At 41.8% G+C, this 19204-nt stretch overlaps 1 protein-coding gene across 2 annotated transcripts in view; it reads right to left on the bottom strand.

Moving 5' to 3' along the window:
- The window catches only part of efl1 (elongation factor like GTPase 1), a 320174-nt gene that overhangs the window by 215790 nt on the left and 85180 nt on the right, over nucleotides 1-19204 (bottom strand). For both annotated transcript variants that reach the window (XM_080214115.1, XM_080214114.1), the window contains exon 11: nucleotides 12668-12790. In XM_080214115.1, the coding sequence (XP_080070241.1) occupies nucleotides 12668-12790 (123 nt within the window). The remainder of the gene's footprint in view (nucleotides 1-12667; nucleotides 12791-19204) is intronic.

The following is a 19204-nucleotide window of genomic DNA, read 5'->3' as shown; positions in this document are numbered from 1 at the left end:
AAAATAGCTGACGACACTGGATATGGCAACAACTATGCGCCCTGACAATATTACAAGCAATAGTACTGAGGTCTTGTGTTCTAGAACATGCTGTGCCCCTAGCCAAGCTGTTCAAGTACAGCTACAACATTGACATCCACCTGACAATGTGGAAAATTATCTAAGTGTATCCTGGACACAAAAAGCAGGCCAAATCCAACTTGGCCAATTACTGCGCCATCAGTCCACTCTCAACCATCAGTAAAGTGATGGAAGTGGTCATCAACCACTTTTTGCTGCTTAGCAACAACCTGCTCCCTGATGCTCAGTTTGGGTTTCGCCAGGGTCACGAACGTCATCATATCCTGACCTCATCACAGCCTTGGGTCAAACATGGACAAAACAGCTGTGCGCCAAAGGTGAGGCAAGTGTCAAGGGGTAATCATTAGACTTTCTCTTGTTGAAAGAGGAAGTAGCATTTCTATTTGTGTGGTGGAAATGCTTCTCGCCACTTCTCAGTCCAAGTGTCTGCCCTTGACATCAAAGCAACATCTGATTGTGTGTGGCATCAAGGAACCCTAGCAAAACAGAAGTAATGGGAATCAGGGGAAAAACACTGATTGGAGTCATACGCGGAACAAAGGAAGATGGTTATGGCTGTTGGAGGTCAATAATCTCAGCTCCAGGACATCACCACAGGAGTTCCTCCAGGTAGTGTCCCAAGCCTGACAATCTTCACTGCTTTCCAAAGACCTTCCTTCCATCATAAGGTCAGAAATGGGGATGTTTACTGATGATTGCACAATGTTCAGCAGCATCCACTTCTCCCCAGATACTGAAGCAGTCCATGTCCAATTCAATATCCAGGCTTGGGCTGACAGATGGCAAATAGCATCCGCGCTGCACAAATACTAGTAAATGATGACTTCTAATAACAGAGAACCTAACCATTGCTGCTTGACATTCAGTGGCATTATCACCACCGAGTATCCAAGCATTGGCGCCTGGGGGGCTTACCACTGACCAGAAACTGAACTGGACTAGTCGTATAAATACTGTGACAACAACAGCAAATCCAAAGCTGGAATCCTTCAGCAATTAATTAGCCTCCTGACTCCCTAAAGCCTGTCCATCATCCAAAACACACAAATCAGGAGTCTGATGATTTACTCTCCACTTTCCTAGATGGGTGCAGCTTCAACAACACTCAAGTAGATTCACATCATCCACTACACAAGTTGGTAATGTTAAAATGGCGGCACGGACTCGTTGGGCCAAAGGGCCTGTTTCCCAGGCTGTTTTTGTTCTTTGTCTGCGTAGGTCTCCTCCAGGTGGTCCAGTTTCCTCCCACAGTCCTAGGACGCGCTGGTTAGGTGCACTAGCTATACTAAATTCTCCCTCAGTGTACTCGAACAGTTGCCGAAGAGTGGTGACTAGGAGATTTTCAGAGTTACTTCATTGCAGTGTTAATGTAAGCCTACTTGTGACTAACAAATAAACTTTTTTCATGACCTTCGAACATCCAAACATACTCTACAGCCAATGAATTATAGAAATGTGTGTGAGATTTGTTTGATTGCTTTTAAAAGAATGTGATGCCTTGTTTTCTATGAGACTCTCAGAACAGTCCGTTGTGCAATGAACAGTACCACTGGGAAAATGAACCTAATTAACCTCTCTGTGCTTAGTAGTATCTGCCGCATCGAACAATGGTGACTGAATTTCACATGCATAAACTGGGTTCAGCATTCAACGCCGTATATCAGGCAGGCTGGTGATCAGAAGGAACTTTTCATCTTGGTGCTGCTGGTAGGAAGCCATATTTCCTGGATGTATGCTGTATAAATCTGCGTGTCTGCTCTACCTGATTCTCAGAGAACTAAATTTAAAATGGATGTAAAAACGTGCACATTGCTTGACAAAAGCTCTATCCTCCCCAACTTCAGGATGTCTAAAAGGTTTTATAACCAATGATGTTGTTTTGATACATTTCCGATTGTAAGGTAGGAAACGTGCCAACTAACTTGTGCAACAAAGTCTTACAAATAGTAATTTCATAATAGCCACATAATCTTAGTGATGCTGGTTGAGAACCTGGTCAAGATGTCAGAGAGAACAACCCTGCTCATCTTTGAGTAGCATAGTGGCATCTTATGCATCCACCTGAGGGACCAGGTGTGGCCTCAATTTAACTTCTCACCTGAAAGACAGCACCTCCAACGGTAGAGATTTTCTGTGACCATACTGTGCCTTAAGAAACGCATTTTAATCATGTTTCTCTGCAGAATGTTTCTGCAGTCCTTGGCAATTTGTTGGCACTGTGTTGTCTGTAGCCAGTGTCTATTATTGTTACTGAAGCAATATAATTGACATCATGTTTATTTTTAATCTGGCCTAACGCAGTATTCTTTGGTTTGAATGGGATTGCTGAGTGGAGTTCGACTGAGGTTGATTGACAGATCATGTCGTGTGGCTAAGGACAGCTAAGCTTCACACAGAAGTCCAGTTTTTGGTTTTGTTTCTCCGTTGCTGCCTGGAGCTGGAGGAAGAAAGGAGCGTCTCTGTCTCTCTCTCTCTCTCTCTCGCTCTCCAGAGGCCTTCTGAAAGTTCCAAGACTGGGGAGCCTCACAAATTTGATCCAACACTCAAAGAACTAATTCACAGCCGATGTTAAAAAGTTGACGATCCAGCATCACATGAGCATACTTGCTTTTTTATACCAAGTCTGAAGAAGGGTGTGTGTCTATGGGACGGTGTTTAACTTTGAACAGCAGAAATGGCTAGCTTGTCAGAAGTTATACTACGTTAAGTTTAAGCAGTTGGTAAAAGTGATGCTAATTCTATTTTTTATATTTTATATGTATTCTTAAATAAACTTTATTTGATAAAAGCTTCCTAGGGGCTTACTTGAATCATACCTGGAGTGATATGCCTTATGCTCATGCAAGCCAAAATCAAATGTAAAACTTAGGGTCGAGGCTAACTTCATAAAACACCTTGGAGTTTCTAGCCTAGGTCAAAACAGCTCCTTAGAGTTGCACTGAAGTAACAGCCTTAAGAATGCAGTCAGAATTCTGGAATGGAACATAAAAACATCATTTATTGTTTCAGAGGCAAGAGTGTAACCACTGAGCCATGGCTGACCCATCATGGGTGCACATATCAGGAACTGTGATTAGTGCCTCAGCATGATACGAGAGCCACAATAGGCATTTTCAGTTTGCTCTGTTTTCGGAAGACATATTCATAAAGTATGCCCCTATGACCCCAGGAGAAAGATCTGTGTTGAGAGATCAAAGTAGCCGGTGCTCTGACCTTGATTTAAAAGCACAGGAGATAGAATTTCTGAACTAAATATTCTGGCCAGAAGAGTAATGTTTTAATACATCACCACCATCATGTAATGTTCCTTATTTTAAAAAAAACTTTGATATGACTGTTTTTAGATAAATATACATTGAGTACTCAGCAAAATGTGCAGTTTAAATTGAGATTATTTACCTCCAAATTAAAGAAATTGGAAGAAAATCGTGATGCATCAGCAAGACTTCTCCGGAAGGACTTCTCTGAGAATTACATAGAATTATTTTATATGTTTAACAAAAATCCATTCCCAAATTCCACAGTTAACCTCAAATCTCAAAAAGAAACGCAAACATTTTTGAAAGCAAGGCCCTGTCCACAGGTAAGTGGTAAAGATTTCAAGTTTAAAGGTCAACAGAAACTCTCAAGCACCCTATCCTGGTCAACACTCATGGCTCTATGGAATAATAAGTGAAGATTGCTGCTTCTGGGATAGTTTCTGAGTGAGAATTCACTACTGGTCTTTGTCGACTTATCACAAGTGGCTGCACTTCAAAGCTAATTTGTGTGAAGCATAGTGTGACCTTGCCCAGAGATGTGATAAGGCATGACACAAAATGCAAGTCTTCCCTTTCTTTCAGTGCCATGGTCAAAGGTCAGTCAGACAACTAGTATTTGTTCCAACATTAACATAAATAACTGATGGGAGCTAAGCAACTACTTGGAGCAATGAATAAAAGCAGAAGGCTTTTTATCAAGGGATAAACCCTTGCTATCCAGAAAACAAATTCTGTCTCAAGACAGGAACATTGACTTGAACAATGTTCTACATTTTATTACATTGCAGAATTTGCATCAGGTCACAAAGAGCTTATTTCATCAAACAATTTATCATATTTTCATTAATTTACTGTTGTCAGATTGTGATACAATTTCTGCACCACAACAGATTTAAAATTAGGCAGCTTCATTACTCAAGACTCTACTAAAATTATTGACACTTATTTCAATTATTTGTCTGTGGAGGCAATTTTTCTCCATTCAACTGCATACTTTCGGTTAAACTTGTTCGTAATGTCAAGGTGACCTCAAAAAATACAATGCTCTTAAGCTGTTTACGGCCAACAAAACTGATCAGCATGCACACAAAATGCTTTCATCTGAGTTTACGTTCACTTTTAAAATAACTTTCCTCTGGGAAATTATATGTAGCCACCATAGAAAGCAGAAAATAACAAAAAGAGTGGTCATTTCTACCTTTTTGGACGTCAAAAGCCCACTAATAATTAAAGAGTGGAAGCATAATTAACCAGTGAGCTTGTGCACGGCAGTGAGAGAGAGACTGCAGCCAGAGTGAGTTTCAGATAATCGAAAACTTGGTAAGCTGAGTGGGAAATCGGTGCTGAGGGGAACAGGTGCTCACTTTTGGGAGGAGTGGAAAGGCGGACCTATGAGGGAAACTCGAAGGCAAGCAAGGGGTAGAAAGAAATCGAACCGTGACATCACAACCAGCAGGTAAGCAATTGGCTGGTGACTGGTAAGTAGTTTTTCTTTCTTTCTCTTGGCATTGTAATTGTTGTTGTAAGTTAATTTAAGAGTTAAGTCACGGCAGGAGATCCCAGATGCGTGTCATACTCTTGTGCAATGTGAGAATTCAGGACCCTTCCAGTGTCCCTGGCTCCTTCACTTGCAAGAAGTGTGTCCAGCTACAGCTCCTGTTAGACCACTTGACAGCTCTGGAGCTGCGAATGGATTCACTTTGGAGTATCCACGTTGCCGAGGAAGTCATGGATTCTTGTCCAATGAGTTGGTCACACCGCAGATAAAAATTACAGAGGGAGATAGAGAATGGACGACCACCAGACAGACAGAGGAAGAGGAGGAATGCAGTGCAGGGGTCCCCTGTGGTCATCTCCAGACAAAACAGGCACACTGTTTTGGATACTGTTGGGGCAGATGGCTCACCAGAGGAAGGTGGCAAGTTCATGGCACCATGGCTGGCTCTGCTGCAAAGGACAGCAGCAAAAAGAGTGGCAGAGCTGTAGTGACAGGGGATTCAATTGTAAGGGGAATAGATAGGCGTTTCTGCAGATGCAAACAAGATTCCAGGATGATCTGTTGTCCCCCTGGTGCAGGGGTCAAGGATTTCTCAGAGCAGCTGCAGGGCATTCTGAAGCGAGAGGGTGAACAGTCAGTTGTCATGGTGCAGATAGGCACCAACGATACAGGTAAATAACAGGATGAGGTCCGACAAGCTGAACTTAGGAAGTTAGGAGTTAAATGAAAAAGGTGGACCTCAAAGGTAGTAATTTCAGGATTCCTACCAGTGCCATGTGCTAGTCAGAGCAGGCATTTCAGGGTAGTTAAGATGAATACGTGCCTGAGGGATGATGTAAGAGGGAAAGATTCAAATTCCTGGGACACTGGAACCAGTTCTGGGGAAGATGGGACCAGTACAAATTGGGTGGTCTGCACCTGGGCAGGACTGGAACCAATTTCTGAGGGGAAGTGTTTGCTAGTACTGTTGGGGAGGGTTTAAACTAATGTGGCAGGGGGATGGGAACCAATGCAGGAAGTCAGAGGGAAGTAAAGTAGGGACAGAAACAAAAAGCAGTTAAGTGGAAAAGTGGAAGGCAGAGAAACCAAAGACAAAAATCAAAAAGGGTCACAGTGCAGAGACTGTGGAGAGCTCAGTGAATGGGTCCAGTAAGGCTAAGAGACATAAAACACAGGGAGACTGTACAAATCATGACAGAACAGATGGTCTGAAGTAGTTTGTTTTAATGCAAGGAGTAGTGCAGGTAAGGCAGATGAACTTAAAGCTTGGATTACTACATGAAGCTATCTATGATGTTGTGGCAATTATGCAGACTTGGATGAAAGCAGGGCAGAACTGGCAGCTTAGCATTCCAGGATCTGGATGCTTCAAGCAAGATGGAGAGGGTGACAGAAGATGTGGGGCATTGCTTTACTGATTAGGGAGAATGTCACAGCTGTACAGAGGGGAGGACACCTTGGTGGGATCATTCAGTGTGGCCACAAGGGTAGAATCTAGGAACAGGACTGGTGCAATCGCACCATTGGGGTTGTATTACAAACCTCCCAATAGCCAGCGTGAAGCGGAGGAACTGATATGTCAGCAGAATATGGGAAGATGTAAAATAACAGGGTTGACACAATAGGCGATTTTAACTTCTCCAACATAGATTGGGATTCTTTTAGTGCCAGGTGCTTGGAGAGGTCAGAGTTCGTTCAGTGTGTCCAAGAGTGCTTCTTGAGGCAATATTTAGATAGTCCAACTCGGGAAGGGGCTATCTTGGACCTCATTCTGGGATATGAGCCTGGACAGGTGATTGATGTCTCAACGGGGGTACCATTTTCTACAAGTATCTTAAAACTTATAGAATTGTAATCACAATTCTATAAGTTTCAAGGTACTTGTAGAAAAGGATAGAAGTAGGCCCAGAGTGAAAGTACTAAACTGGGGGAAGGCTAACTATGACAGTATTAATCAAGAGTCAAGGAATGTAGATTGGGGACGGCTGTTTGAGGATAAATCTACACCCAATATGTGGGAGTCTTTTAAAAGTTGGTTGTTCACAATTCAGGACAAGTATGTCCCTGTAAAAATGAAAGATCGAGATGGCAAGATTCAGAACCCTGGTTATCTATAGAGATTGAGAGCTTAGTGAAAGTGAAGGAGACAGCATATATAAGTTTCAGGAAATTGGAAAAGAACAAGGCTCCTGAGGAATACAAAGATAACAGGTAAGAGTTTAAACAAGGACTTAGGAGTGAAAAGGGTGCCACGAAATGTCCTTGGCAGACAGAATTAAGGAGAATCCTAAGGTTTCTTATGTATGTATGAGGAGGAAGAGGATAGCTAAAGAAAGGGTAGGTCCACTCAACAACAGTAGAACGAATGTGTGTGGACCAAATGAGGTGGGTGAGGTCCTTAACGAGTACTTTTCATCAGTATTCATAGAGAAGAATGTGGTGGATGGTGAGTGTAGAAAGGAGGATGTTGACATTCCAGGACATGTTGAGATAAAATAGTGGAGGTTTTGAAAAACATTAAGGAGGACAACTCCCCCATGCCTGATAGAGTCTATTTAAGAACACTGACAGAGGCAAGGGAAGAAATTGATGAGGCCTTGTCCAAAATCTTTATCTCCTCTTTAGCTATGGCAAAGTACCAGAGGATTGGTGAGAAGCTAATATAGTTCCCTTGTTTAAGAAGGATAGAAGAGACAATCTGTGAAATTACAAGCCTGTGAGCCTTACATCAGTGGTGGGAAAATTATTGGAGAAGATTCTTGGGTACACAGTATACTCGCATCTGGAACAGAATAGGCTTATTAGTGATAGGCAGCATGGTTTTGTGAAGTAGGTCATATCTCACAAACTTGGTTGAGTTCTTTGAGGAAGCAACAAGAAAAATTGCCCAGGGAAGTCAGTAGATCTTGTATACATGGACTTTAGTAAAGCCTTCAATAAGATTCCTCATCGCAGGCTGATACAGAAGGTGAAGCCATATGGGATCCAAGGTGAGCTGGTAAGATGGATACAAAACTGACATGGGCATAGAAAGCAGAGAGTACAGTGGAAGGATACTTTTTTAACTGGAAGTCTATGACAAATGGTATTCCATAAGGATCAGTGTTGGGGCCTCTGTGGTTTGTAATACAAAAATGATTTGAAGGAAAACGTAGGTGATCTGATTAGTAAATTTGCAGATGATACAAAAATTGGGGGAGTAGCAGATAGTGAGCAGGATTGTCAGACAATACAGCAGAATATAAAGTGATTGGAGACCGAGGCTCATGATAGCAGATGGAATTTAACTCAGACAAATGTGAGGTGATGCAATATGGAAGATCCATTGCAGAAAAAAAGTGTACAGTAAATGGTAGAGTCCTTAGAAATATTAGCATACAGACAGCTCTAGACATGCAGATCCACAGTTCCCTGTAGGTGGCAACTCAGATGGACAAAGTGGTCAGGAAGGTTTACGGCATGCTGGCCTTCATTGGTCGGGGCATTGAGTATAGGAACGGGAAAATCATGTTGCAGTTGTATAAGGCTTTGGTTAGGCCACATTTGGAGTATTGTATACAATTCTGGCTGCCACACTACTGGAAGGATGTTGATGCATTGGAAAGGAGAGATTTACCAGGATGTTGCCTGGTTTGGAGGATATGGACTATGAAGAAAGGTTGAACAAACTTGGATTGTTTTCATTGGAGTGGAGCAGGGTGACTGGGGACCTGATAGAGGTTTACAAGATTATGACAGGCTTGGATAAAGTGGATAGTCAAAGTATTTTTCCCAGGGTTGAAGGGTCAATTACTTGGCGGCAGAGGTTGAAAGCGAGAGGGGGAAAGTTTAGGAGAGATGTAAGGGGCAGGTTTTTCATAGAGGGTGGTGAATGCCTAGAAGATTGTGCCTGAGGAGGCGGTGGAAGCAAATTCTATAACGTTCTGGATAGATGCATGAATAGGCAGGGAATAGAGGGATATGGACCATATGGAGGCAAGAAAATATTAAATTAGAGGCACCTGTGTTGGCACAGACCTGGTGGGCCGAAGGGCCTGTTCCTTTGCTGTACTGTTCTTTGTTCTTAATGTAGCTGTCATTCACAGGATTAAACAACTTGCTTATTAGGGTCTTACTGATGACTTCTCATTTTAAAAACCTGCAGGTTTCCACAATATATCTATTCAAGCACATAAACAGAGTTCTGTGCTTGTGTGCAGCACTAATTCTTGTAACAGAATGACTGCTGGCTTTGAAGTATCGGCAGGACAGATCACAGGTGATTCTTTAGGCCTCTAGAGAATCAGCAATTGGTCTTAGCAGCTTTTCCATTGTATACCAGCCACCTCAGCAGATGGCAGACTCAGAATATAAGCTTGACATTAGACTTCCCGCTGCCTGAACAAACCACTTCAGGAGACAGCTGTGCACGAACAGAAATTATTAGGACTTAATGGAATTGCAGCGCTTAAACTGAGTTCGATGTGGTACCCAATGAAAGATGCTCAGGGACAACAACCATCTGTGCTCCACTGCCAGATGTAGTGAAGTTCATCTTACCTTTTACTACAATATTAGGTATCCAAAGGAGTCACTGCAATGGTTAGTCAGCATGCCAACCAGCAGTTTATTACTGTAAAATAAAGCCTCATTTTCTTCCTACCTGTTTCCAGTAACCATAAGGAACAATGGAAACAGCTGTCACCATATTCCTTGCTTCTTTAAGTTACAGGCATCACTGATTCCACCCATAGCCATTTATATCCATGTTGACCATTCCCGGAAGGGCCACTAGTCTATCAATACGTTTACTGAGGTTAAACACAGAAACGGGACATTCAGCGCGCAAACCAGTCCATGTCAGTGTTTACACTTCACACAATTAAATTCCAAAGATTCAGCTTTCTGCAACTTGCATCAAACAAACTGGCTTAATCTGAGAAAATTATTTTGATGCTGCATTTGTGTGAATTTATTGCTGTAATATTCAAAACTCAATGCATCAATAAACCATTGGTAAGTATGATAGAGCCCGCATAAAAATCTCAACACAGGCAGGGTTGCTTGAGAGTTGACACAAAAGTTCTTGAAATTTCTGAAATGCAGCCACTGAAATTCCTCACTGCTTTGCTATAATTTTCTTTCTCTGTTGCCAAGGGAATGCAGTTTGTTGTAAACCACAAAACCAGTACTTTCTGGCATAGTTGTAAAACGACATGCTAATGTAAGAAGTGCACATCAGTTTAAAATATACATTTTACTAGCCAAATCTTCCTTGTTCACATCAATCAAACTCCGCGCAATGCGAGCATATAATAATTGCTGAACATGCAGGAATTCCTTCATCGAGACCACAATATATCTATTCAAACCTCAACATCCAATCACAACTGTTATGATGTGGCGTGTACACAGCCCACAAATAGCATTTATATAACAGTTACTACTTCAGAAGCATCTAAGCCAGGTTTTAAAAATGCAAACCCACTAACAGTGGTGAGGGAGTGCTGCACTGCTGAAAGTGCCATCTTTTGGATGAGGTGTTAAACTGAAGCCCCGTCTTCCCTCTCATGTGATAAACGATCCCATGGCGTTATTTCAAAGAAAAACAAGGCAGTCATACCCAGGCCTTGACCAATATTTATCCCTCATCCCACACACAAAAACAACACACATTCAAAAAGATTACCCAGTCATTATCACACTGTTGTTCGAGGCTGCTTTCTGTGCACGTATCGGGCTGCTATGTTTCCTACATTAAATAGCAACTATACTCCAAAAATATTGCGTTGGCTGTAAAGAATTCTGGCTATCCTGTTGTCATGAAGGTTGCTACATAAATGGAAGTCTTTGTTTTTAATATTCAGCCAATAATAATTTATCCCACTTAGATGCTACTGGAATCACGATCAAGTCTGAAACTCTACTGACTAATTTGTTCTGAAAGTCCTTCCCCAGCAATCCTGCTCCTTTCATTGTCAAGGCACATTAGAAATATTCTACATTTCCTGTCCACAAACTTCTTCCTGTGGTAACATTTAAAATGGTTACATATGCTGCTGAGCGGGAGAGAGAGTGACAGCCAAGCGGAGGGGAGGAGTGCTGGTGAGTGGGGGGAGGGGCGCTGGCGAGCAGGGGGGGAGGGGTGTTGGCAAGCGGAGGGAGGGGCATTGGCGAGCAGGGGGAGAATCCTTGGCGAGCAGGAAGAGAGTGGTTGCTAGTGGGGGCAGCGTACAAATATGAGACAGAGTGAGTTTCGGTGTATGTGGGACAGTGTGCGCTTAAGAGACGGAATGAGTGCACATAAGACAAGGCTGCTGTTTGTGCATGTGAGAATGTGTGCGTGCGTGCGTGTGTGCATGCATATGTGCATGAGTGACCGTGTAAAGACAGGAAAGGGCTGTGCATGAAGTGTGTATGTGAGACAGTGAATGCATATGCAACAGAATGTCTCCCAGCTCACTCTCAGTTTCAAGGTTCACACACATCCTCACACATCAAACACTCACACCCACTCACATAGTGGTGTGGGTGAGGATAAGTGAGAGAGCAACCTCAGACTTGGAATGAGCTGGAAACAAACAATCTGAATCTCTCGAACTCTAATTGTCATCTTCATTATTTTTTTAAATTATCAATTTATTGCGCTGGCATTGTTTGTTTGCTCAACAAGTGGTTTCTTTCATTCATTCCTCCTCATTTTATTTAAATTTATGCTTAATGTTGTGAAACCCTATCTTTCCTAAACTGCTCATTGGCTGAACTATGAATACATGGCCCTTGACATGAAAAGGTTGGATAAGCCCATTTTAGATGATCCTGGACCAAATGCATTACAAAGAAATAAAAACCTAAATTTCAACATGTGATTCTACATAATATCTCAGAATCCATTATGAACAGCAACATCATCACGCAGGTCATCTTTCACACAATCAGCTGGAGTAGTGTTCATGGTATTGGTCCCTTTACCCAAGGAAGAATATACTGGCTTAAAGGGAGCCCTGGATGAGATCATTGTCCTTTGAGGAGATACTGAGTACAGAAGGCCTATATTTTGGAGACTTCAGAAGACTGAGAAGTGATCTCATTGAAACATATGAATCTTTCTTAAATAGTCTGTCGGGGAATGTGTTGGGAGAGTGATTTCTCCAGATGGGACTCTAGAACTAGAGGTTGCAACCTCAGAATAAGAAGACGGCCGTTTAGGACTGGTGAGGAGAAATTTCTTCAAAAGTCTGTAAACCTTTAGATTTCTCCACTTCAGAGTTTTGGGTGCTCTGTCATGAAGTACGTTCAAGGTAGAGAATGATAGATTGTTAGATGTTAAGGGAATCGAGGAATATGAGAAGAGTGTGGGAAGGTATAACTAAAGCAGAAGATCAAACATAATCTCCTTGATTGTGGAACAAAAGTCGAATGGCCTGTTCTTGCACCTATTTCTTATGGCCTTATATTCTTTACAACTCGCAGGTTGAGAGACAATGCTCTGGTAGCTAAGTCATAAAACTGGCCATAAAACTCTTATATACATTTGAATCATACGATAGAGATTACAGATTCCAGCATAGGAGCAGTATGGCTCTCGATTTTGCTCAACATTGGAACGTCATCTGTGACAAGACAATATATCCTGGACAAGCCGAAGTACATCTCACAACATTTCTGACTGACTTTACCAGGGAAGTGCATGATCAGCAGGAGAAACATTTGTACTTGATGTGAATTAATTTAAAATAAGAAGTTGACCAGTCAAGTGTACAAAAATATAGAAAAGACAGTGTAACACAATGTAGTTATTTCTTCACCAAATTGTACTTAGGTTCTTGAAATACACAGAGCTATTTACCTTGTTTGAGGGCTTGAGTTTGTGCAGGCAGTGAATCAAATCTTCTGCTTCGAACGCACATGAGCTTTTCAACCCGCTCCGCAGTAATATCCAAAGGGCTGGGCAGCTTCTTACACACCATTGCTGTAGTCTTTTGTCAAGGAATTCCAAAGTGCACCAATGGACTCATCTGGATGATTCCCCATGATTTCACATTCTACCATAATCCAGAACAACTTATTTAGGTTGGCAGGGCAGATGATCATTGTACAGTTTCACTTTATACTCAACTATTTATTTATTATTAGTATCACAAGTAGGCTTACATTAACACTACAAAGAAGTTACAGTGAAAATCTCCTAGCTGCCACACTCTGGCGCCTATTCGGATACACTGAGGCTGAATTTAGTACATCTTTTGGACTGTGGGAGGAAACCAAAGCACCTGGAGAAAACTCATGTGGACACAGGGAGAACGTGCAAATTCCGCACAGACAGCAACCTAAGCCGGGAATCAATCCCGGGTCCTTGGCGCTGTGAGGCAGCAATGCTAACCACTGTGTCACTGTGGCACCTTACTTTCCACAAACAATTCAGTATCCGAGGTCACGTAAATTGTCTGCGATGGTTACCTACACATTTATTTAAGTAACCATTCTAATACATTTTATTAGCATTAATATAAAACTTCCCGTAGCTTTATGAATCCTTTAAATGAAATCATCACTGTTCCCTATGGATTCTTGCCTTACTCACACACATTGTACTGAATCAGAGGGCAGGCACACTTCATGTTGCTGGAGTTAAATCATGTTGTCTGAAGTAAACTAATGCTTTGTTATATTTTTTAAGTTGCTTTTGTTAGCTTACATTTCAAAGCATGAAAAAATCCAGTAAATTGCTCCCACAAAATTCAGTGTGGCCACTTACTTATGGTAGTCTGGATCGCTTAGCGTCACATCATATGATTCATTTTACTTTCCTTGTCTTTAGTCAGCCTACCTGGCAGTTTAATTGAATAATGCTTAAGCATTTGACTTATTTAATATTGAAGATATAACATGTTAACAACTCCTATTCTGCTGGAGAGGTGTGACATCTGTAGAGGATTTTCTAATTTTCTCACAATGGAATCAGGTACCTGACTGGCAGTCCTTGCCCACTCCTATTTTAACTGGGTCTTTTGTGGACATTTACATAAAATCCAAATTACTTACTCCCATGTGCTTTGCCCATCTGTCAAAGAGGTGGAGATGCTGGCATTGGACTGGGGTAGGCACAGTAAGAAGTCTCAACACCTGGTTAAAGTCAAACAGGTTTATTTAGAATCATGAGCTTTCGGAGCTCTGCTCCTTCATCAGGTAAATCAGAAAGAGCAGTGCTTCGAAAGCTTGAGATTCCAAATAATCCTGTTGGACTTTAACCTGGTGTTGTGAGACTTCTTACTGTGCCCACCCCAGTCCAATGTTGGCATCTCCTCCTTAAAGCTTATTGAATTTAACCCGACATCAATCTATTCAATCTGTTGACTTAATCAAGATTTGCATGCCCTCCTGAAGTCATCCATCAGTTACCTGAACATCTCACTTTTGTCTCGCTTGCAATGTTTCATAATCACAATTCAGAATTTTAGTGCACATGGTTTACCTACATCATGAGCAACAGTGATCTGAACACAGGATCCTGGTAAGCAACCAAACCATCCCCCCATGTCCAAAAATATTGATTCATCCCAATGTTGTCTTCTTCAAACAGCTTTCTACACGTTAGAACATTCCCCTTAATATCATGCTATTTAATTTGATCAACAAGCCTTTCATCCAGAACTTTACAATGCTCCCTTTGAAAATCCATACACCTATCATCCATTGCACTTCCCTCTTTTAATACAGTCAATTATTTTCATTTAAACCCAAAATATCTTGGCCTCTACTATTCAAGAAAAGAACAGGGAACTACACGCCAATTTGCCTGTTATTACTTCTTTTTTATTCATTCATGGGATATGGCTGTTATTGGTTACCTCATAGTAAGTAGTCTCACAACACCAGGTTAAAATCCAACAGGTTTATTTGGAATCACGAGGTTTTAGAGCGTTGTTCCTTCATCAGATGAGTCATTAGGTCAGCATTTATTGCCCATCCCTGATTGCACCTTTGAGGTGCCTTCTTGAACCGCTACAGTTCCTTTGGTGTAGGTACATCAACAGTTCTGTTAGGGACAAAGTTCCAGGATTTTGACCGAGCAACAGTGAATAAACAGCGATATAGTTCCAAGCCAGGATGGTGAGTGTCTTGGAGGGGAACCAGATGGTGGTGTTTCCATGAGTCTGCTGCCCTTGTCCTTCTATATGGTAGTGGTCTTGGGTTTGGAAAGCGCTGGCTAAGGAGGGTTGGTCAATTCCTGTAGTGCATCTTGTAGATGGTACACAATGCTGCCACTGTGCATCGGTGGTGGAAGGAGTGAATGTTTGTAGGTGGGGTGCCAATGAAGAGGTCTTTTCCAGGATGGTGTCAAGTCCCTTGAATGTTCTTGGAGCTATACGTGTCCATGCAAGAGGAGAATATTGCACCACACTCCTGACTTGTGCTTTGTAGATTGTAAACAGAGTCAGGAGGACAAGTTACATGCTGCAGGATTCCTAGCTTTTGACATACTCTTGCAACCACAGTATTTATATAGCTAGTACAGCACAGTTTCTGGTCTATGGAACCCACAGAATGTGCTTAGTGAGGAATTCAGTTATGATAATGTCATTGAATGTCAAGGGGTGAAGGTTAGATTCTCTCTTGTTGGAGACAAATTATTGTCTGCCACCTGTGTGATACACAAATGTTATTTGTCAGCCAGACTATCATCCAGGTCTTGCTGCATTTGGACATGGAACAAAATATTGTCACCCGAGTTTGTCCACTATTCTGAAAACCAAGGAGAGCATCTTGGAACAGTTCAATGAACAGACATTCTGTCCAGGAAGAAAAAGAATGAAAATGGCTGTCTATCTTGATGCTGAAGAAGCTCTGCTAATGTACTTCAAGGCAGCCTGAATAGGGATTGTGCCAATTTCTGGTCCTATCCCACAGGAAAGGGGAGTCACCATAGCAAAGAAGCTGGAAGCTCTGGAGTTTATCTGTAGCAGTGGATGGCTGGACCAATTCAAGACAAGGTATGACATTGTCTTGTGCTCAGCAAGTGGCAAGAGTGCTGCTGTCATGACAGAAATGGCATATGATAGATCCCAAAATGGAGTCTTCCACATCTTGAATGTTTATGCACAGAGACATTTTTGACATGGATGAAACTAATTGCTTTATTGCCTCTTGTCAGCTTGCTCTTTGATTTTTCAGCGGGGAAGCACGTGCAATGGCAGAAAGCAGAGTGGGAATGCATCACTGCTTTGGCCTGCAGCTACACAAAAAGCTGCTGCGTCTCATGAAAGTGAAGTCTGCCAAACGTGGTCATTTAAGTCAAAGTGCAAGACAAATAAAACTGTCAGGATGACCTCCAGAATTTGTGAGGTGAAGGTCAGGAAGGTGGGCAAAACATCAAAAAAAATAGAAGACCACCACCATCATGGACAACTGCCCCACATATTTTTGTCACTGCTAATCTGAAAAGCATCAGGCTAATGTTGCCTCACAACACCATGGCAAAACTCCAGTCAATGGATTGGGGATGATCAAGAACTTGAAAACCCACAACAGCAGCAGATGATCTCTCAGCCTATTGAGGCCATCAATAAAAAGCAGGACTACAATCCCACTGTATTAGAGGCCCTGCTATTGCTGAAAAAGGCATGAAAGATAGTAAAGGAAGTACATTAACAAACTGCTTCAAGCACACTTTGTTCAAACAGGTTATGGCCACAAAAGCCAAAGAGAACAAGTAAGAGCAGAGTTCTTCTTTATTTGTTCATGGGACATGGGCATCACTGGCTGGCCAGCATTTATTGCTCATCAGTAGTTGCCTGACGGCAGTTGAGAGTCAATCACATTGCTGTGAGCCTAGAGTCACATGTAGGCAAGACCAGGTAAGGACGGCAGATTTCCTTCCTTAAAGGACATTCGAATTCCTACAGTGCAGAAGGAGGCCATTTGACCCATTACCCAGGCCCTATCCCCATAAACCCATGCAATTACCCTAGTCAGTACCCCAACACTAAGGTTCAATTTAGCATGGCCAATCCACCTAATCCACACATCTTTGGACCATGGGAGGAAGCCAGAGCACCTAGAGGGAGCCCACATACACAAGGAGAATGTGCAACCTCCACAAAGACAGTCACCCAAGCCGGTAATCGAACGCGGGTGCCTGGTGCTGTGAGGCAGCAGAGCTGACCATTACTTAATCAGCAGGGTTTTTCCAACAATCAACAAAGGTTTCATGGTCATCGGTAGATTCTTAATTCCAGGTTTTTTCTTTATTGAATTCAAATTCAATCACCATCTGACTTGGTGGGATTCGAACCCAGGTCCCCAGGACATTAGCTGAGTTCCTGGATTAATAGTCTAGTAATAACACCACTAAACCATCGCCTCCTCCTTGGGTGATGCCAACCAACCTAATGAAGAGACATTTCTCACTCGTTCGCAGGTCGGTATGGAGATTCCAGTGGAGACCACCAGTGAAAATTTACATGGAGGTGACGATGCTGTACCACACACAATGTAAATAGGTAGATGATACCATCAAAGATACAGGACAGTCTATTCTTCAGCTGAGGAGGCGTGACCCTGAAAACTCCAGTGAATGCCCAAGCAATCATCCACACCTGCTTTCCTGTCCGATTCTGGTACTTCGGAATTTTGCATTATGACACAAAAGCACCGAAAATATGTTTGACTGCATTGATAACGCGGCAGACTCTACGTCCACACCCGAAAACAGCAAGTCGGGCAGAGACAGATCACAGCATTTTTCCAAAACTAAATCCCGGTCTTTTTCAAGGTCAACACAATGTAAGCCACCAACAAATGGAATAAAGATTTTTTTCTACTCTTTTACTTTGTTTCACTGTATTAGCTTTCACATTCAGCATCTGAATCTGAAAAATAGTGTTAAAATTAGTTTTAGGCATAATGGTTTCCATAGAGACACATTCATATGAAAAATTATTTTCAATAGGTGAAAAGTTATATATGTTGATGTTGAGTGTGTCTTGGATATAGTTATACAAAGAAGGCAAAGTTGGTATGCAGATATAGGAACTAGAAAGGTGAATGGCATGTTGGACTTTATTACAAGGAGCTTGGAGCACAAGAATAAATAAGTCTTGTTACAGTTATGCAGGAGGACTTTAGTGAGACCACGCCTGGAATACCCTATACAGTTTTGGTCTCCATAATGAAAGAAGGAAATGCTTGCATTTAAGGTACAACAGCAATAAAGGTTCAATAGCTCGATCCCTGGAATAAAAGGTTATCCTATAATGACAGGCTGAGTAAATTTGATCCATCTTCTCTGGAGTTTAGAAGAATAAGAGAACGTCTAATTGAAATATACAAAATTCTGGAGGGGCTTGATAGGGTTTGCAATAAGAAGTTGTTTCCGCTGTGGAAATCTAGAACACAGGGGCATAGTTTCAGGACATGGGATAGGATTGATCATTCAGGTCAGGGATGAGAGAAACTTCTCCACTCAAAGATTGGTGAATGTTTGGAATTCATTACTCAAGTGAGTACTTAATGCTGCATCATTGAATATATTATGTATATTAATAAAATATGTACAAGGCCAAGCGTTCTGGTCTCTCAGGGAGATCAGACAGGAAAGTAGAGTTAAAGCTAATGATTAGCTATGATCACATTGCATAATGGGACAAGTTTAGGGACTCTAAGGACTATTCCTGCTCCTATTTCTCATGTTCTTTAAACATTGATAGGATTAACAACTTTCTTATTTGAACCCATTATAGAGAAAATACAGACCATACAAGGAGCTACTGAACAATCAAGTTACACAATAAACCACAAAAACTATCGTTTAATACTAAGGGTGTTTGTGCATCATGAGGTTGACAGATGTTTACCCTCACATTCCAAAGCTGAAAATGGCCATCACACATCATGCTGAATTACTGCTTAATCTATTGCCCCATCCTACCTAGCAGTACCAATTGTACCTGGATACAAGTAATACTAAGTTACCTTACAATCCCAAATGTTCAGAAGGCAGCTACAGATTCTTTACAAACCAAGCTTGGGTTGGCATAAACCGACTTTCACAATTAACTGAGATATGTTAACCCAGACATGTTGTAGTCATATTATCCAAGGAAGACACTTTTTCAAACATCCTGGGGGCATCAGAAGGCCATTGTTTGATCATTTACATCCTAAAAGGATTTTGAATCCATTGCCAGACCACAGCACACGAATGATATGAGGAAGGATAATCAACCTCAGTTTTAGCTGCCTTAGGGTTGATTTTATTTCTGATCTACAAAGTATGATGGAGTTCTCCCAATTTCTTTGGCACAGTGAAGTAACGGAAGCAGAAACCCCTAAGGATCCTCTACAGGCTGGAACAAAGCCAGTAAAGTGGAAGAGTAAAAGCAAT

Source organism: Carcharhinus amblyrhynchos, chromosome 28, assembly GCF_965287045.1.
Source record: "Carcharhinus amblyrhynchos chromosome 28, sCarAmb.v2.hapA, whole genome shotgun sequence".
NCBI classification, from domain to species: domain Eukaryota; kingdom Metazoa; phylum Chordata; class Chondrichthyes; order Carcharhiniformes; family Carcharhinidae; genus Carcharhinus; species Carcharhinus amblyrhynchos.
The sequence above is the reverse complement of the archived record's forward strand: the minus strand, read 5'-3'. Positions and strand labels throughout refer to the sequence as shown.